General features: G+C 45.4%; 1 protein-coding gene across 2 annotated transcripts in view; it reads right to left on the reverse strand.

Moving 5' to 3' along the window:
- The window catches only part of MON2 (MON2 homolog, regulator of endosome-to-Golgi trafficking), a 144,066-nt gene that overhangs the window by 88,002 nt on the left and 35,114 nt on the right, over positions 1–20,950 (reverse strand). For both annotated transcript variants that reach the window (XM_073651592.1, XM_073651591.1), the window contains exons 3-11: positions 20,201–20,328; positions 19,188–19,319; positions 17,902–18,031; positions 15,343–15,440; positions 14,763–14,888; positions 14,448–14,642; positions 12,954–13,078; positions 8,014–8,153; positions 7,363–7,516 (exon numbers count right to left, since the gene is read on the reverse strand). In XM_073651592.1, the coding sequence (XP_073507693.1) occupies positions 7,363–7,516; positions 8,014–8,153; positions 12,954–13,078; positions 14,448–14,642; positions 14,763–14,888; positions 15,343–15,440; positions 17,902–18,031; positions 19,188–19,319; positions 20,201–20,328 (1,228 nt within the window). The remainder of the gene's footprint in view (positions 1–7,362; positions 7,517–8,013; positions 8,154–12,953; positions 13,079–14,447; positions 14,643–14,762; positions 14,889–15,342; positions 15,441–17,901; positions 18,032–19,187; positions 19,320–20,200; positions 20,329–20,950) is intronic.

Below are 20,950 nucleotides of genomic sequence, written 5' to 3' on the forward strand. Positions count from 1 at the left end.
TGTATTATTTTTCATAATTAGTTTGCATTTTATTGAATGAAATAAGTATTTGATACAATAGAAAAAAGGAGATTTTTGTGTACTCACAGTAAAATCTCTTTCTCTTAGCCTCTAATTGGGGGACACAGGACCATGGGTGTTATGCTGCTGTCCACTAGGAGGCGACACTATGCATAATCTGAAAAAGATTTCCTTTACTCTGTCGCCTCATTGGGGGACACAGGACCATGGGACGTCCCAAAGCCGTCCCTGGGTGGGAAGCAATGGACGAATATTATGTAGACAGGCCCCTATAATTGGGGTACCGCCGCCTGCAGAACACATCTACCCAGGCTCGCGTCTGCTGAGGACTGGGTATGAACCCTGTAGTGTTTGGTAAACGTGTGTAGACTAGTCCAGGTGGCTGCCTTACACACTGTTGTACCGAAGCCTGGTGCCGAATGGCCCAGGAGGTCCCTACCGCACGTGTAGAGTGTGCCGTAATACCTGCTGGAAGAGGAGAATTTTTGAGGCGGTAGGCCTCTTGTATGGTGGATTTGATCCACCTGGCAAGGGTAGCTTTGGAAGCTGGCAGACCCTTGCGGCCGCCTTCCAGAAGAAATAAAAGAGAATCAGACTTCCGGAAGGGCGCAGTCCTAGACACATAGATACGCAATGCCCTGACAAGGTCAAGCGTATGCAGAGCCTTCTCCACTCTATGAACCGGGACCGGACAGAGGGATGGCAGTGAAATTTCCTCATTGAGGTGGAAGTTGGACACAACCTTCGGAAGGAAGGATGGAACCGTACGGAGAACTACCTTGTCCTGGTAATAAGCCAGGAAGGGCCGTCTGCAGGAGAGTGCTGTCAGTTCAGACACCCTGCGTAGCGAGGTGATTGCCACCAGGAAAACCACTTTCTGGGATAGAAGGTGGAGTAGGACTTCCCTAAGGGGTTCAAAGGGTGTTTCCTGCAATGCTGTCAGCACCAGGTTGAGGTCCCACGTTTCTAGTGGTCGTAGGGGGGAACAAATCGGGAAACCCCCTGAAGAAATGTCCTTACTTGCGGCTTGTTAGCAATGCACCTCTGAAAAAGCACTGAGAGAGCTGACACCTGGCTCTTAAGGGAGGCCAGGGACAGTCTGGCCTCCAGACCCGATTGGAGAAACCCAAGTACCCTGGGGAGGGAATAAGGGAATGGGGTCTGGCCACTAGATTCGCACCAGGTAAAGAAGGCTTTCCAGGTACGGTAATAAATCTTAGCAGAGGTTGGCTTCCGTGCCCTGATCATGGTTCCAATGACGTCCGGCGAGAACCCTGACTGGGTTAGAACCCAGGTCTCAATGGCCACGCCGTCAAATTGAGGGCCCCTGAGTTCTGGTGGTAGAACGGGCCTTGTGACAGAAGATCCGGGCAGTCGGGGAGACGCCAGGGGACGTCTGCTGTGAGCTGTACGATGTCGGCGTACCATGTACGTCTGGGCCAGTCCGGTGCGATTAGGATGGTTGGAACTCCCTCTTGCTTGATCTTCCTCACCACTCTGGATATCAGGGGGAGAGGTGGAAAAATGTACAGGAGCTGGAACTGGGTCCAGTCCTGAACCAGGGCGTCCGCTCCTAGCGCCCGAGGGTCGTGAGTTCTGGCCATGAAGTTGGAGACCTTGGCATTTTAGTGGGATGCCATTAGGTCCACGTGCAGAGTCCCCCAGCGATGGCAGATCTGTCAAAAAACTTCGGGATGGAGAGACCACTCTTCCGAGTCCATTCCTTGCCGGCTGAGGAAGTCTGCTTCCCAGTTGTCCTCCTGGTTGACGACGTTAGCTAGAATTCCCTGTCGAGAGAACAAGGGTTCCTGTCCCATGACTTGAGGATGGCTAGTTGGAGAGGCCTGAGGTGAAGTTGGGCAAATGGGACCGCTTCTATTGCCGCCACCATCCTGCCGAGGACTCTCATGGCAAACCGGAGAGATCGAGGGGGTTTGCTGAGGAGAGTGCGAACTCCTAGACGGAGAGGCAGTGTCTTGTCCTTGGGAAGAAGCACTAGACCCTTGAAGGTGTTAAATAGCATTCCCAGGAAGGTCAGAGACTCACTCGGGGTTGGTGACGACTTTTGTAGGTTGACTAACCAGCCCAGGCGACTCAGAGTGTCGATTGTGATTGAGACGCTGAGCTCGCAGTCCTTGAAGGTGGGAGCCTTGATAAGGAGATCGCCCAGGTATGGAACGACTACTATGCCTCTGGAGTGCAGGACGTCCATGGTGGCTGACATGACTTTGGTAAATACTCTGGGAGCCGTGGCAAGTCAGAAAAGGAGAGCCACGAACTGGTAGTGGTCCTGGTCGACTGCGAACCTGAGAAATCTCTGATGGGCAGGTACAATTGATATGTGCAGGTATGCGTCTTGTATGTCTATGGAGGCGAGAAATTCTCCCTTTTCCATGGACGCAATGATGGACCGAAGGGACTCCATGCGGAAGTGACGTACCCGTACATATTTGTTGAGCTGTTTTAGGTCCAGTATGGGCCGTACCCCGCCTCCTTTCCTGGGGACTAAAAATAAATTGGAGTAGAAACCTCGGAAGCGCTCGGCCGCGGGGACCGATACTATGACTCCTGCTTGAAGAAGCGAGAAGATCACTTGGCGGAAGGCACAAGCCCTGGCTGGCGGTTTTGGGGGAACAGAAAGAAAGTCTGTTAGGTGGGTTGGAAGTGAACTCTATCTTGTATCCCGAAGACACTAGTTTCCTGACCTACCTGTCTTCATAGCCGAGGCATGACTCTGCAGAGCCTGAAGCAATGTGGAGGTTAGGTTATCTATAGACTGCGTCATAGATTGTGACATCTGACCCATTCCGGCGTGGCATTAGACACGAAGCATTGGCAGGGGCTTCTTGGGGCTCTGGCACAGTAGTCTGGATGCAGTCCTGGCAGTGCGGGTACGTGCTGCCACTTGGGAGAGTATTGCTGCAGGCTGTACAGAGTGCATAATAGCAGTCCTGCCTGGTTCTCTTGGACCTTGAGCCCGGCATAGTGAACTGGGGTGGCTATGCAGAAAGCCCTACAGGGGTGGCTATGCAGAGGAGCCTATAAGGAATAATGGACTCACAGCCGAGGAAGAACTCCAGCTGTGATCTTATCCCACCAGTGTGCCCCTAGGTCCAGCGCCGAAGATCCACAGTCCTGTGCCCCCCGGAGACTGGCTGGTCTTCCCTTATCCTGCAGCAGATAATGGCCGCCGGAGTAAAGTTAAGAAAGAAGGGGGCGGAGAGCTGAAAAGGGCGGCAGAACTGTGTGAAATCGAGCCCTTTCAGTCTCGATCCGCCCCCTCTGACACTGTAGAGTGTCATATTTGTCATCCGGGGGGCGGGCCGGGGAGAGGAGGTGGCGGCTTCGGCTAGGCCGAAGCCGCGGCCTAAATTAGATGCCTGATGCCCAAAGGGACTGCAGGCCGGCGCGGAAGTCCGGGAGGGGGCCGGATCTGAACCGGACCCCCCCCCCCCCCCCGGATTTAAAGGCAGGATAGCGGTGGGGTATAAGCGGAAGGGGGGGGGCCCTGTAAGGAGTCCCCCTGAGGCACCATAGAGCTGGTGCTGCCGCAGAAACAGGGCACAGGGAGGCCTGTGCCTCTGTTGTGTTCTGCCTGCACTACCCCCGGCCCCGACAGGAGCCCGCAGCAGAGCTGGGGTCCCTGGATTCAGCCGTAGTGTGCTGGCTGCTGGGAGCTGCTGCCTGTACAGGCCCTACCTGAGGCGTTTCAACCTAATACCCCCAGGGTGGGATTAGGGAGGTGCTGTTGTCACAATCAGGGGGCTATATCCTCGCCTCGACCTCAACCCAGAAACAAAAAGGAATTGGGGAAGGAGGGGGGTCTCGACTTCGAACCAGCACCCGAGGGGCTAGGGAAGGAGCGACATGGGGAATAGCCATCTCGACTTCAACCGTGCACCCCATAATAAGGGGCCGAGGAAGGAGCCATGCCGGGAGTCTCGCAGTAGACCCACTTTTCTTCATCTGTAATCCCGTCGGTGAAAACGGAGTAAAAGTTTTAGGTGTGCCTCCTATGCGACACTAAGCAAAAACTGGAGAAGGCTGATGCCGTCCAGGGGTGTATACTGCAGAGGAGGAGCCACGGTTAATCTTTTTCAGATTATGCATAGTGTCGCCTCCTAGTGGACAGCAGCATAACACCCATGGTCCTGTGTCCCCCAATGAGGCGACAGAGTAACAGATCTTAATATTTGGTACAGAAACCCTTGTTTGCAATCAAAGAGGTCAGAAGTTTCCCTGACCAAGTTTGCACACACTACAGCATGGATTTTGGCCCACTCCTCCATACAGATCTTCTCCAGATCTTTCAGGTTTCGGGGATATCGCTGGCAACAATGAGTTTCAGCTCCCTTCAAAGATTTTCTATTGGGTTCAGGTCTGAAGACTGGCTAGCCCACTCCAGGACCTTGAAATACTTCTTACAGAGCCACTCCTTAGTTGCCCTGGCTGCGTGTTTCAGGTCATTGTCATGCTGGAAGTCCGAGCCATGATCTCACTGAGGGACGGAGGTTGTTGGTCAAACTCTCACTATACATGACCCCATCCATCCTCCCTTCAATACAGTACAGTTATCCTGTCCCCTTTGCAGAAAAGCACCCCCAAAGTATGATGTTTCCCCTGCCATGCTTCACGGTTGGGACGGTGTTCTTGGGGTTGTACTCAGGGCTGTGGAGTCGGTAAGCCAAACCTCCGACTCCTCAATTTCCATGCCACCGACTCCTTCATACATGACTCATGTTTAAGTGATAAATTTACTGTAGCACAGAATAATCTCAGCTAAAAGTCTAGACCCTTAGATCAGGAATAGGACAGACATTTATAGGCAATTTCATAACTTTACCCACAAACTGCATTGAACTACTGTACCCAATTTATTACATATTTTAGGAGTCGGAGTCGGTCCATTTTATACTGACTCCACAGCCCTGGTTGTACTCATCCTTCTTCTTCCTCCAAACACGGCAAGTGGAGTTGATACCAAAAAAGTTCTATTTTGGTCTTATTTGACCACATACAGTAGAGACCAAAAGTTTGGACACACCTTCTCATTTAAAGATTTAGTAGTTTCATGACTATGAAAATTGTACATTCACACTGAAGGCATCAAAACTATGAATTAACACATGTGGAATTATATACTTAACAAAAAAGTGTGAAACAACTGAAAATATGTCTTATATTCTAGGTTCTTCAAAGTAGCCACCTTTTGCTTTGATGACTGCTTTGCACACTCTTGGCATTCTCGTGATGAGCTTCAAGAGGTAGTCACCGGAAATGGTTTTCACTTCACAGGTGTGCCCTGTCAGGTTTAGTAAGTGGGATTTCTTGCCATATAAATGGGGTTGGGACCATCAGTTGTGTTGTGCAGAAGTCAGGTGGATACACAGCTGATAGTCCTACTGAATAGACTGTTAGAATTTGTATTATGGCAAGAAAAAAGCAGCTAAGTAAAGTGGTCATCATTACTTTAATAAATGAAGGTCAGTCAGTCCGAAAAATTGGGCAAACTTTGAAAGTGTCCCCAAGTGCAGTTGCAAAAACCATCAAGCGCTACAGAGGAACTGGCTCACATGAGGACCGCCCCAGGAAAGGAAGAATAAGAGTCACCTCTGCTTCTGAGGATAAGTCTATCCGAGTCACCAGCCTCAGAAATTGCAGGTTAACAGCAGCTCAGATTAGAGACCAGGTCAATGCCACACAGAGTTCTAGCAGCAGACACATCTCTTCAACAACTGTTAAGAGGAGACTTTGTGCAGCAGGCCTTCATGGTAAAATAGCTGCTAGGAAACCACTGCTAAGGAAGGCAACAAGCAGAAGAGACTTGTTTGGGCTAAAGAACACAAGGAATGGACATTAGACCAGTGGAAATCTGTGCTTTGGTCTGATGAGTCCAAATTTGAGATCTTTGGTTCCAACCACCGTGTGTTTGTGCGACGCAGAAAAGATGAATGGATGGACTCTACATGCCTAGTTCCCACCGTGAAGCATGGAGGAGGAGGTGTGATGGTGTGGGGTGCTTTGCTGGTGACACTGTTGGGATTTATTCAAAATTGAAGGCATACTGAACCAGCATGGCTACCACAGCATCTTGCAGCGGCATGCTATTCCATCAAATCTTTAAATGAGAAGGTGTGTCCAAACTTTTGGTCTGTACTGTAACTTTCCACCATACCTCCTCTGGATCATTCATATGGTCCTTGGTGAACCTCTAACAGGCCTGGACATGTGCTGGTGTAAGCAGGGGACCTTGCGTGCCCTACAGGATTTTAATCCATGACGGCATAATGTGTTACTAACAGTAATGTTTGAGACTGTGGTCCCAGCTCCCTTCAGGTCATTGATCAGGTTCTCCATGTGTAGTTCTGGGCTGATTCATGACCTTTCTCAGAATCATCCTTACCCCACGAGGTGAGATCTTGCATGGAGCCCCAGACCGAGGAAGATTGAGTGCGTGGACAGGTGCTCTTTATACAGGTAACGAGTTCAAACAGGTGCAATTAAATATAGGTAATGAGTGCAGAGTAGGAGGGCTTCTTAAAGAAAAACTAACAGGTGTGTGAGAGACAGAATTCTTGCTGGTTGGTAGGTGATCAAATACTTATATCATGCAATAAAATGCAATTTAATTATTTAAAAATCATACAATGTGGTTTTCTGTTTTTTTTTGTTAGATTCTGTCTCTCACAGTTGAAGTGTACCTAAGATAAAAATTTCAGACCTCTCCATTCTTTGTAGGTGGGAAAACTTGCAAAATTGACAGTGTAGCATATACTTATTTTCCCCACTTTAAATGCAGTCATGTGACCTCCCTCTCGCACAGGGAGCACTGGGCAATCGTGACGGTGTGTGAATCACACACTGTCACTACAGTCGTCTGCAGTCAAGTAGAGGGATCGCAAACCAGACAATCCCTTTAATATATATTTTTTATTAAATAACAATGATTGATTAAAAATATGAAATGGATGCAAATTTGCCTACCAGCACCCCTGCAAATTCTGCGCAAGGGGCAGGAGGTGTATGCTAGCTTCACAGGCCATGTCTGTCCTGTTCAGAAGTCACAACACCGCTGCAGGAGTCCGGTGACTAGAAGAGAGCGTCATTGGATGTTTCTCTGATGATATGGTATTCTAATCATCTGCTGTGACTTCTGAACAGGGCAGACATCGTTCCCGAAGCTGGCGCAGACTTCCGAAGCTGAATGTGCTGGATTTGCTGAGGTGCTGGAAGGCGAGTTTGATTCTGTTTATTATTTTTAATCAATCAATGCTTTAAAAAATGATTTTACTGTTGGACCACCCATTTAATTAAATAACAATGCATTTCTTGTGCACTTACTAGGTTGCTTTAGCGCTGCCTTGAACAGAGATGGTTATGATTGGAATCCAGGTGCCTCGATATTCAAAAGCAGGGAGAACAGTTGTGTTACCAGCTGCTGCTGCCATCCCTGGTGTAGCTGGATTTGGGGCAGGGGCACTGGAGCTAGAGCCAGCTGTAAATAAAGCAAATGTTAACGCACCCTAAGAACATGCCTAAAACTTTGATATCCTTACAATAAGCCAACACTATAAAATCGCCTTCTGGTATCACTCCAATCTAGCACTCTGATGAGCCTTATGTCCCTTTTTTTCATAAAAGGCACAGCTCCATGTAATTTCAGCTACACTTAACAAAGAAGTGGAGCTAATGCTTGCAGGAATGCAGCAGCCCCCTTAATCAGATGATCAGTTGGGGTACAGGGAATAGTACGCCACTATCATATTCATGGTCTATAATAAGGCAAGCCAATCAATATCAAAGTCAGAAAAAAAATATACAGGAAACACTAAGAAATGTTACAGTCTGCAAACAACAAATCTAAAAACCTGTTAACAGCAGAACACAATAAATCATGTTATCCAGCACACACGGAGCTGACAAATACTGGGGGTGGGAGAATGAAAGAGAAGGTGAGAGTGATAGACAAAAATAGAGAGTAAAAGAAATTACCAATGGGGATGGATGCTGTGGAGGCATTTCCAGCACTTGGTATAAGGAAGAGTGACTGAATAAAGGATCCCAACGCATTGACAATGTCTCGGAAAACTTTTGTGGAGTGTTGTTTCATGTCATAGGACTGGCAGAAGGACCTGAGTCATTAAACAAGTTATGGTTAGTTAAAAAAGAAAAAAAAAAAACACATGGAAACATAACACTTAGCAGAGAATGCTATCATCATCAGCTAAAAGCACAGGCAGATATAAATCACAATCGTGCAGATGCTCATCATTCATGGAATGAGGAATCTAGACATATCCAAGAGCCAGGACCTTCTTTTCCAATAAAGAAAAAAGAAGATTTTGAGCAATCACAGTAAAATCTCTCTCTCTTGAGTCTTCATTGAGGGACACAGGAAACCAAGGGTGTATGCTGCTGCCGCCGCTGGGAGGCTGACACTAGGCAGAAAAAAAAAGCTAAGGCTGTGTGCCCACTATGCGCTTTTTAAGCGTTTCCACAGCGGCAATTCCGCTGCAGAAACACTTAAATGTGCTATGCAACTACTGCGGAAATTTCCGCTGCGGATTATCATTGCGGAAAAATCCTCAGCACTACCAATTATTTTGCGGAATCGCTGCATTTTCTCCACCATTGACTTGCACTGAATAGAATAATATCTGCATCACTACATGTGCACATTCAGTTCAATGTGCGGATGGTACCCGGGTCTGGAGAAGAGGAGACTCTCCTCCAGACCCGGGTACCATAGTACTTGTAAAAAAAAAAAAAAAAAAAGAATAAAATAAAAAATATACATTATACTTACCTTCTGATGGCCCCTGGTCTCCATAGCGATCCATCCTGGCTTGCCGGCAGCTCGCAATGGTCTAAAAGCACCTGCCATGACGTCATTTAGTCATGTGACGGGTCACGCAACCGCTTACGTCGGCGGTCGCGTAACCCGTCACATGACTAAATGACGTCATGGAAGGTCCTTTTAGACCACCGCGACACACCTGGGGCCATCAGACGGTAAGTATAATATTTATTTTTTACCATTCTTTTACGGTCACACTATATAAATCCATGCCGTTTGCATGGATTTATAGAGTGTGACCAAGTTGTCAAGCACTTTCCAAGTGATGGTAAAATCTGCATGCAGAAATGCATGTGAAGAACGCTTCACTTAAGCTTGTCCCTGGCAGGAGAAACGCATGGAAAATCTGCAGGAGATGCAGAAACGCTCAAGAAAAATCCGGAGCATTTCTGCATCGTGGGCACTTAGCCTAACTCCTCCCCAGAAGGCTACACCCACCGACTGGAGCCAAGCTTTTCAGATAGTGAGAAAGCAGTAGGAGAAGTAAGGGCGAGTGCTGTGTTCCCCAATGAAGGTTCTGAGAAAGAGATTTTATGGTGAGTACCCAAAATCTTATTTTCTCTATCGCTTTATTGGGGGACACAGGAAACCATGGGATGCCCCAAAACAGTCCCAATGGTGGGAGATACAATTGTAAACGGAAACGGGCAAAAAAACAGATGAGAAAACCTCAGGTCGGACCCCCGGGCCCTGCGTATTGAAAAACCTTTGACCCGGGAGCGCTTCAGCTGAAGGTACGATAAGATCCCCTTGAATTCTGCGAGGTTCATCATAGTCATAGGCAGACCTGGTTAGAGGTCTTCGAAAACAGAAACTGCTCCCCTGCAGAGCGTCATTCGCAGTCTGAAAGCTTGAGGCTCAGTTGTCAACTCCGCGGATGTGTACTGCTGACAACCACCGACACACCCTGTTCCGCCAGACATAGTACAAGATAACCCTTACACATCACCCAATGTCGAGTACTAGACATTGATGAATTCCGCGGCCATGGCATTTCTGGATTGGATGCAGACCAGACTGTTCGACAGCAAAGATCCTGCTATTACAGGAGTGAGGAATGTGAAAGTCTTCAAAATACGTAGGTTACAGGGATACTGCTCCCCAACCCAGGAGACTTGCGTTCGCCATCACTTCCCCTCAGCAAAGCAGTAGGAAGATCTCCCATGAGAATGGGGAAGAGGTGGGGGGGGGTGGAATCCAGTCCATGAGCTATTGACTCATGGAGGGAGAAGGGCCAGTCACTACATGGAGAGGACGAAACAATCCCAAGCTACAGAAGGGAGGGCTGTGGAGAGGGCCTACTATAGATCTGAGAAAAAGGGAACGCTTCTATTGAAGCTATCCTATGGTCCAAAGGACTCATGCAATGACAAGGGGAACATAGAGAGGAAAGTCTAGGTAATGGAATCCCGAGATGAAAAGCTGTGCTCTTTTCTTCCGGGAGAAGACTCTTGCTCGTGGGTAACAAGCAGCATATGGAGAAGACTAGCCGCCAGACCCAGAACAGAGGAGCACTCCATAAGTAGATGATCCAACCTAAAAGATTCGAAGACTCTTGCGCCGAGCAGGAAAACAGGAACCTTGATCAAAAACATGTCTAGATAAGTGATTCTTGGGACTGCAGGAGAGGAAATCTCTTGCGGTCTAGGGATAGTATGTGAAGGTAGTTGTCCTGAACCTCCATGAACATAGAAATCTCTCGCACTCCATGGAGGCTATCACTGAATGATGGGACTCCTTCCTAAAATGACAAACAGTTCACCAGCATGAGGTTGTTTCGTGGTCCCACTGAGGCACTCTTGTAAGAGAGTGGGAACAAAAAAGGTTTGAATGGAGGAAAAATGCGATGGCCTTGGAAGACCAAAAGACAAGGAGGAGTTCCTTGGAGGACGTAACTCACAAGGATGATATTCTCTGAAAAAGGAGTGTCGGAGACTGTGGAGGGTCACCTGATCCGGCAGAGATGAAGACAGTTGTCCACCTGAAAAAATTCACGTGTGTAACTGTCCTGTAGAAGGGTTTCCTTTCACGTGAAGCGGAGGTTTCTCCTGGCATATGGGAGAGAAGATGCAAACGAACTACATTGATTGGGTCTCTGTTTGTTAGGAGGATGTGCTTCTGTGGTGTCTGAGGTGACCCATGTCCATCTTAATCCCAGACGGGTGACAGTCCTGAAAAGAGAAAAATAACAATGGATCCTGCATGCAGATCTGCATATCCTGACTTAAGCCACAATGCGACAGATTATCACAATGATGTTGATAATCGTCAGAAGCTGAACGAGAGGCAAGATACCGAGCTAGTTTTATAAGAGCAATCCGCTCTACAAGGTCCAACGAACGAGTTGCAGGAGTCCCAGAAGAGATACCCAGGTGCAGAAAAAAATGAACAGGCACAAGGGCAGACCTAGCTAGGGATTCCATCGGCTGCATATTTTTAGAAAAGGATACAATATCTTTGTATGAGAAGAACCCGTTCACATGGCGGTCAGGCTCTTGGCAGCTGTAATCTACAGTTGCCTCTGAGCCTAAGAGGGAAGGTAGACCTAAGTGCCGACTAACAGAAAATATACACTCCTTGCAGACATGGTACCTGGTGGGATCTGACGCCTAACCCCAGAACTGCAAAGAAACAGTGCTAGCCAATGAGCCACCATAGAGCCCTTTTGCCTAATTGCGGAGGCAATGAATCCGCTCAAGGCCACTGGACAACTGCGATCAGCCATGTTGGTTCATGGTAGTGGTGAAAACTGACTCACTCTGGGTAGTGGACAGAGTACCAGGCGGATGTCGGCATAGGCAAAAGGTACATAACTGCGGATGAGGTCTGGACACATTGGTCGTACAGACACATATGGACGGAATAGAAGCCCAATGGGAAGGGAAGTACTCTAGTGGCAGGCTGCAAGAGGCTCCTGAGCCAGGGTAGAGGAGCCAGGCAATGCAGAAGCAGATTTAATAACTAAAAACATTTTCACTAGATGCAAGCATAGGACACCTTCACCGGTCTTGTGGATTTCATGGCTCTCATGTCCATTGTGCGTAGCTATAGTATCTCACAGAAGTCAATAGACCCCTCATATTTTTGTAAATATTTTATTATATCTTTTTATGGGACAACACTGAAGATATGACACTGATACAATGTAAATTAGTCAGTGTACAACTTGTATAACTGTAAATTTGGTGTGTCCTCTAAATAACTCAACACAGAGCCATTAAAGTCTAACAAAAGTAACCCTCTACTCCCTATAGAGACAGGGGATCTACCTGACAGGAGCACCAAGCTGCGAGAAAGAAAAAAAAGAGAGGAGGCACCGCTGTCGACTGGTAAGCAGGAGCTCCTGCAATCTTTTTAAATAATGCAGTGCTGCGGAAGGCCAGAAGGTGGCACTGTGCCTGCCAATTGCATTACTGAGGCTGGATGCTGAATGGCGCTGCCGAATGCAGTGTTGCGACCGGCCGCCAGAAGTCATTGCGACTTGGCCCGGCCAGGGAGGCTAAGGCACAGAAAGAGGAAGTGGAGCCGCAGACATGGGGGACCGGAGAGGGGCAGAGCACCGAAAGCAGACTGAGGGCAAAGTGTAATGACGCAGACGAGGAAGGAAAGAGGCGTGGCCCTGAAAGGAGCACAAGTGTACCCGTGCAAATGTAATTGGTCAGTGAAAAAAAGCAGCTATGATAGGATGCCGGGTGGGGGCGTGATCAAAAAAAAAAAAAGTGCGAGAAAAAAGTTGCGCAACGCCAATTGGTGAAAGGAGGACAGAGGCATGACCTGCCGGAAAAGTAGGCCTCGGTGATGCCGCAGAGGGGGAGAAACTATAACCTCACCGCCGACCGGACATTGAGTTCTAAGCCGCCTGAGACCACGAGTATTCTGAAGCCCAGACCGCCATGGATACCTAGAAGAAGTCGAGGGTACCTGTCCAGCTAGCATTTTTTCTGCCTCCTAGTGGCAGCAGCATAAAACCATGGTTTCCTGTGTCCCCCCAATGAAGTGATAGAGAAACTATAGTATAAGATCAATATAAACTATTTATTAAAGCCAAAACTAAACAGTGTAAAACAAAAAGTACCTGAGCAGCTGGGGCTGAACGCACAGTCTGTGTATAGACTCCACAGCCACAGCTCGTAGCCACTGGGGCTTATCGGCATCCAGAAATTTCACTAATAGTGATAGAAAGATCTCACACTCAGTCACCTACAAAAGAAACTGGGCTTATTCAATGCTTTTTATACACTGCAGTGCCCCCAACTTATATAAAGCATGCATTATGTTGATGGTAGTTATACAGACTCATGATTATATAGAGGACTACATGACAGCAGATTTACTAGTCCTCTAGTGATAAAATCACTGTTTTATCAGTAGGATATTAGCAAAACTACAGCAAGCAGCCCAGTAAGGGTCCATTTAAACAGAGCAGCCAGCGGGACAATACGACCATAAATCGGAAAACTTTACCGAATGGAGGTCATTTGTATGTGTCTGTTTACACAGGCAGACCAAAGTAAAGGATGCACACTGAGCGATCTATTGCTGCTCGCTTAGTGCACATAGACTGCCATAGTCCTCGGCTGTGTGACTCCTGTTTATACAGGACGATGCACCGCCAAGAACGATAATCTTATGCTCTATAAAAGATCATTTCACCTGTTGATCAACGGTATTGCTCGTTCATCGGGTGTTCGGCAGCCTGTACAAGATAATCGTGGAACGACAGTTTTTAACAACACACATTCACGATTATCCTGCAGTGTAAACGCCCCTTAAGTGACACATCGCTGGATTCAGGGTCCCTGGCCCTACATTATGCTGCTCTTGTGACAGATTCCCTTACAGTGATAGATTTGTGTGCATACAATCAGTTTTCACAGCAGTCAGTATCTACCTGTACAGTTAAATGGAAGCTTACTTCCAATAGGTGGTACTAGAGTTCAAGTCCTCTTCCTCTCTGAAGAGGCAATTTGCACATTTAATTTCCCAGAGGAGCATGCATGGCGTATAAGTCTCCTCACTCTGGCATTTCACTCTCCATAAGGAGAAATCTTACCCCTTGGGTCCTAGTCTTAAGCCTCTCACCCAGCCAAATCAGATCTCTTACTTTGCACTGATGAGAGGCAACACTGCAAAACAGTCTGCAAACTGAGATTCTGGTTTGATTTTATCTTAAGTCATATGGCAAGGCTTGTTAAAGAGTTGATATTGACTTTTAGAATTGCTACTTCCAATAGGTGGAGCTAGAGTTCAAGTTCTCTTTCTCTCCAAAGAGGCAATTTGTATATTTAGTTTGCTGTAACACACCCTTAAGTGTGACACCATGCGGATTGATGGGGATCTGGGTTCCGGAGCCCCCAACGATAGCTCAAAAGACTTTTAGAAAAGTACGGTACACACGGTCTGGGGGATTATAGACTTTCTATGTAGCCCATACATTGTTCCGTGTGCTCCTTCATACAGAAGCTGATCAAATCTGCCTCCTGAGCTCAGCACTTTGAAAAAAGATAAAATAATTCTAGAACATGCACTAAAGCACCCCAGAAAATGTAAAATAAATGTATTGCCTTACCAAAAGGCCATAAAATTGCTTAATAAGTACAGATACAACTCGGAGCAGTCTCATACATATAGGAAAGTAGGGTTTCTCAACAGGAGCAGGAGAAGAATTACTACTGGAGCCTTGGCGGAATTTAATATTTGGCGAAAAGAGCTTGATCACAAGAGGACACACGCGTTCTTTCAATAGGAAACTAAATTCTTGATGCTGTAAAATAAAAAAAAATAAAAAAGTGGAATTAGCAAAAGCAAACATAGTATTAGACTTTTCTCTATAAACTTATTACCCACCTCACAGTTTCAGACATGAAGCAACAGCTGTAATTACCTGCAAGAAAACTTGTGGAAAGTCATTAAGGACCGATTCCAGAAGTTCCAAGCCAAACGTCCTTGTCATTTCTGTCATTCCTACCAGCCAGTAGGGAGCATCAGCATTAACCAGCTGACACAAATCCTAAGGAAGTCAGGGGAAACCATTAATAGGATTATTAAATAACAATAATCAATAAAGCAAAACTCTAGGAAACACCGTTGAAAGCTGCACCACTCATCTTTAGGGCTCGTGTAGATGACCATACTATTAGTCAAAACATCAGATCGCACTCTGACCAATGTTAGTCTATGAGGTTGTGCACGTCTGATTTTTTCCTTGAATAGAGCTGGACTGAGGAGAAAAATCACAGCATGCTGAGTTTGATCCAATATTCGGATCGCACTCAGCCATGCAAGTTAATGAGTGCGCAGAAAACATTGGACTGCACTTGGATGACATCTAAGTGCAGTCCAATTATCACAGACTAACAGAATGGAGGAGATGGAGAATATTTTGGGCACACTATTAAACCGATTCTCTGGGATAACAGAATATATGCTTGTGTGACTTACATCTACATGACTAGAAGGATTACCTGAAAGAGCATATACGCATCTTTAGCACATGGCTTCAAAGTGCTGACAGATCTCCGATTACTGTTCCCAGTGACAGGCACGGGCGGCTCCACAACATCTGCATATCATAAAGTGATAGATTTTAATGTTCCAAGATATCTATTAAGCATTGATGTTTTACTGGAATGACCCCATTTTTTTAAAAATATTAACAGGCAAAGTAGCACCTGGATAGTATAAAGAGAACCAACTAATACATCACATGACACATAGGAATGAACACAGTCGCACAATCCTCAAATAAACTGCCATATATTTGTAGATCCATTAGTGGATAGTTAACCTTGGCTTGCCCCTTGGTGAGGAGACATTCATGTATTGACTCAAGTAAACAGTAAGGTCAGCCAAAAGAAAAGTCCAAGAAGGGCTTTTCACTTCTGCTTCCTACAATTTTATTTTCATTACATTTCTAAATATTGAAGGGGATCTCTGATTAATCAGACAAAACATGCCCATTTTACAATCAGAATAATATAAAAAAATACCCCATGCCATGCAAATTGCCTCTTCAGAGAAGTAGAGGACTAGAACTCTAGCGCTACCTATTGGAAATAGCAATCCTAAAAGTCATTATCGACCCTTAAACGAGCCTTGTCATATGACTTAGGATAAAAGAACCAGAATCTCAATTTGCAGACACATGTTTCGGAGTGTTGCCCCTCCTCAGTGCAACAAATGTCTGCATATTGAGATTTTGGTTTGTCTTTTATGGTAAGTCATGTAGCAAGGGTTGTTTAAGGGTCAATATTAACTTTTAGATTTGCTACTTCCAATAGGTGGCACTAGAGTTCAAGTCCTCTTGCATATATAATTTCCTAGAAGAGCAACGCATGGCCTATAAGTCTCCTTACATAGGCATGTCATGCATGCCACTCTCCACAAGCAGAAATGTTCCCTCTAGAAACTGCTGTCACATACTTGCTATGGCACCCCCTGGTTCTTTTGATTTTCCTCACAATGTTCTCTTGATGTGTCCAGTGCTTCTTACCGTGTTCAGTTTCTTATTGGCTGGCCTGCACAATAGCAAGAATCAATCTGCCTTCTGTACACAAGAAAGACTGATCGAGTGGCTAAACGTGTCCATGACTGCTTGATACATTAGGTGGATGTTCTGACAGGGAATCACGAGAGATCCAAGGGTGCCATAACAAGTATGTAACACTGATATATAAAGATGGGCTCTTAAAAAAAAATAATAGTTCTAAGCAAAAGAATTGTTTTGTATGATCTAGCAGAGAAACGTGACATGTAATTGAGGAACAATCCCTTTGAGAAAACCTTCATGGTATTGATTTACATTTGGACTACAATGGATGTAAACTCTTTTATGCCTGAACCTGCCTGAAGGAGCCCCAATGCTCTGAAAGCTTGTAAATATATATTTTGTCCTGGTTAGCCAATAAAGGTAGCACTCCGACAATACTTTTGTCATCTTTGGGCATAAAAGTATTTACTTTTTCTGACTAACATGGTACCACAATATAATTTTCCATTGTACATTTAGACTACGGTATGTAAGAATCAGTCACCAGGTTTTTGCAACTCCATTTCAAGCAGCATGATGTAGAGGCTGATTCCAGTGATGTGTCACATACTGGGCTGCTTGCTGCAGTTTGATAAAATCACTGATTAATCTGCTGCTGATTTAGCTCAGCATAACTCCGTCCACACCACTGATTGACAGGTTACTGGGGTCAAGGTCATACAGAACTCATGAATATGGAGGACTACCTGGCAGACGATTTACTAGCCAGCTAGTGATAATCTCCAACTGATAAAACAAGAACTTTTGAAAACTACAGCAAGCAGCCCAGTAAGTGAGGCACATTTCTGGAATCAGGGTCTCTGTCTCCATATTTTGATCAGATGTTAAAAACCTGGTGACATATTCTCTTTAGCGGCCACAATTTTTAGATAGGGAGAGTGAGAGAATCCATTGGGACCAGCGTAAACCCTGGCCAAAAAATACTGGCCAATATGGTTAGATTCATTAAAGGGTCTGTCCACTTCAAAAACATTACCTTTAGGTGCATTTATATAAATATAACTTTCTCATACAGTATTAGTTCGAAGATGTCTCAAATTTCACATATTAGCTTGGTTCCAGCAGAAAAACTTCTGGTTTGTTCTGGACACAGGAAAATAATTTTGTGTCAGCACATCATCAGTGCTATGTGGGAAGGAGAATGGAAACCTGGTTCATTTAATAGCCAAGCCAGACCCTTTCTTTGTCTATGCAACAGCTGTGAATGAGAATGGGGTTGGCTTTGCAGCTATACTGACCCAGTGAGCCAGCCCCCTTCACATGCAGCACTAACGACGAGCTTACATAGTAAATTCTCTTTTGTGAAGTTGAGCTCCGAGGACCCAAAACCTGACGGAAAACTGAAGATCAGGACACCTTTACAAAGAAAAACACATCCGTATGTAGTATAAATATACAGCAAATTAGGAACTCATCTAGCAGGGATAAATGCTATGAAGCATGTACCGGATCAATACGTATAGCCCAGGTTTACCTTTGTGCCTTTCATCTTCAGCTACCATCCTCTCAAACACCACGGTGACTACCTGCCGCACCGTCGCTGCAGCCGTGTTGTTCGTTATGTTGTCTTTCGTGAAGTGCAGTCTGAAGCAGAGAACGATTGCCTGCAAAATATATCGATGAAGAAATCATATTAATTGCAAGAAAGAGGGAAAAAGACTACCACTAAGCCTTAAAAGAAGATTGCAGGTGTCCAAAATATAAAAATCATAAACTTTTCTATTCTGGTCACTTTCCTTCAGGTTTCTTGGGTGCCCTAAACCTCTAGGTTTCAAATGTATGACAATAGTGACCACTGAGGCCAATCGATGCTGCCCGCAGGGACATTTATCCCTAAGTCACATCCAATGGCAACAATGGACCTTTGGCAAATCTCAAGAAAACGCACATCATGGCTTCAGTAGTAAGAGCTCTGAAAAACTTCAAAAAGCAGTCACTTTTTACTCCGTCTGGACTCCATTCCGGTAGTGAATGACCCTTTAACTGGACACAAAGGTGTAATCTACCATGCGATTGTGCCTGCCCAAAAAAAGAGGTATGCTGCTGCAAAAGATGCCAGCTGGAGTACAAAGTGCCTCCCTGAGACTAAGGGCTAGTTCACACCACTATATTTTCGGTCTGCTAAAAAAAAACAAAAAAAAAAAAACGCAGCATGCACTAGTTTCTTCCGTAAATCAGATGACACTTACCCATTTAAGTCTATGGGTACGTTAAAAAAAAAAATAAATAAATAAAATGAAATTGGATGCCATACGTAGCCACAGTATATAATTCAATTTTTACAATTAATTTCTGTAAAGTAGGAAACTGTAAATGGTTTTATAAGTGATTAATCGCTGCTGATGTAAAATAACAGATTGCATTAGCATAACACACGAGAAACAAATTGTCCCGAGTTTTCTGGATAAAACGCTGAACGATTCAGTGTCGGAGGCATGTTCAAATCCAGACTTTCAGGTTCAGACGGAACGGGTCACGAATGGGTGGCCGGAACGTGAAAGTAGAATATCCCCATTTCATCTTTTCTATAAAAACCTCTGTTTGTGACGGCACTGCCACATTGCTATCACATTCACCATACATAATGTTGGTGCTCCGCTTTATTATCAGAATCTCTGCTGCTCATAAAGAGAACAGTGCTGATAAATCTTTTTTGCAACTATATTTCCGTAATTTATAGGCATTAATAAATATATAATTGAATAAATACATAAAATAAATGTACAGGATAGCATAAATCAATTTGTACAGCACACTTACCTTTGATAAAGCATCATCGTGAACCACCGTGTTAGTTGTTAGAAGCACCAAAACGGTCTGTAGAAGCTTTAATTCTTCCAGTCCATTTTCCATCAGCTGCCATAGCATATTGATGATATTACCAGCAGCAGCCTTTGGAAACAAAAGAACAGAGCTTTAAAAGAGAAATGTATTAAAATGCTGTATGGATTAAGGGGTGTGAACAGGACATGGCAGGAGAGGAAGGTGAACCTGCACATCACTACAGCTGCACAGTCCTCACCCCTGCAGGTCACAGCTGCACAGTCCTCACCCCTGCAGGTCACAGCTGCACAGTCCTCACCCCTGCAGGTCACAGCTGCACAGTCCTCACCCCTGCAGGTCACAGCTGCACAGTCCTCACCCCTGCAGGTCACAGCTGCACAGTCCTCACCCCTGCAGGTCACAGCTGCACAGTCCTCACCCCTGCAGGTCACAGCTGCACAGTCCTCACCCCTGCAGGTCACAGCTGCACAGTCCTCACCCCTGCAGGTCACAGCTGCACAGTCCTCACCCCTGCAGGTCACAGCTGCACAGTCCTCACCCCTGCAGGTCACAGCTGCACAGTCCTCACCCCTGCAGGTCACAGCTGCACAGTCTTCACCCCTGCAGGTCACAGCTGCACAGTCCTCACCCCTGCAGGTCACAGCTGCACAGTCCTCACCCCTGCAGGTCCGGAAACAGGACACCACTGAACACAGGAGCTAATTACTTCCCTAGTTTGTCTCTGTGTAGTGCTTCCTAAAGCACTTTAATGACGCTAGTGATATTGGCGTTACATATATATTGTGTTAACATCAAGGTATTATAGATCAGCCTTTTCACACAAAGTAAACTGAATTGCATAAGACACACAAATAAATAGAAAAACCAACAACTGTGTACAAAATGAATACACCAATAATACGTCCTACTAATGCTGACGGGTTAATACACTGTATGACAGACATAGACTTATGGTGAAGGAAAGGACTCCAATAGTCTAATCCCCTTACCTCTGACACCACTTCATGTGACATTAGCCTCTGGATGGCAGCAAGACAAAGCTGAGTGATTTTCGGTTCTTTTGTTCCACAACCCATAAGGAAAGGTTGGACTACTTCTGAACTGTTCTCTTTCAATGCTTCAGGAATAATAAGAAAAAAGGAAGATAATATTGACATTTTTTGCAGCCAATGTACAAGTGATAATAATACTAACAAAACAGTCTTTTCTCATCATATTCAGGATTTATAATCTGTTCTATTTCTTCTCCTCCTATAAGTTAGGCTTGGTTCACAATGCGTTCCTAGCACCAGAGATAAAACCCAGATTTTTAGCCCTGTAGCCCAAGACTAGATACAGTATCCAAGGCCTGAACGACAGTTTTTGGTTAAATTAACAGCTGATCTGTCATCAGATTTCACAATACAAACTGCAATCATTACTACATATCTCTCAGATCTAATAAGGATAATGTATTCACTTTGAGAATCCACATCAGAATGGCTATTATAATCCTTTCTGTAAGTTTCACTAATTTTCTACCCACCTAGACTGAAAAACAGCTCCTCAGTGTCCCTCCTACTGCTGAGATCTCACAATGCTCAGCACAAGCTTCAGCTGTCAGTCAGAATGGGCAGGTGGAGACTGAATACATTAGGACTAATGACCGCTCACCTTTCAGCTGGCCTCATAAAATGCTCATTTCAGTATGATGATTATACAACAATTAGGACATGGATTTTCAAACCTAATATGCCAGT

This window comes from Phyllobates terribilis, unplaced genomic scaffold (genome assembly GCF_046119375.1).
Source record: "Phyllobates terribilis strain yellow unplaced genomic scaffold, ASM4611937v1 Scaffold_11__3_contigs__length_659146591, whole genome shotgun sequence".
Lineage (NCBI taxonomy): Eukaryota > Metazoa > Chordata > Amphibia > Anura > Dendrobatidae > Phyllobates > Phyllobates terribilis.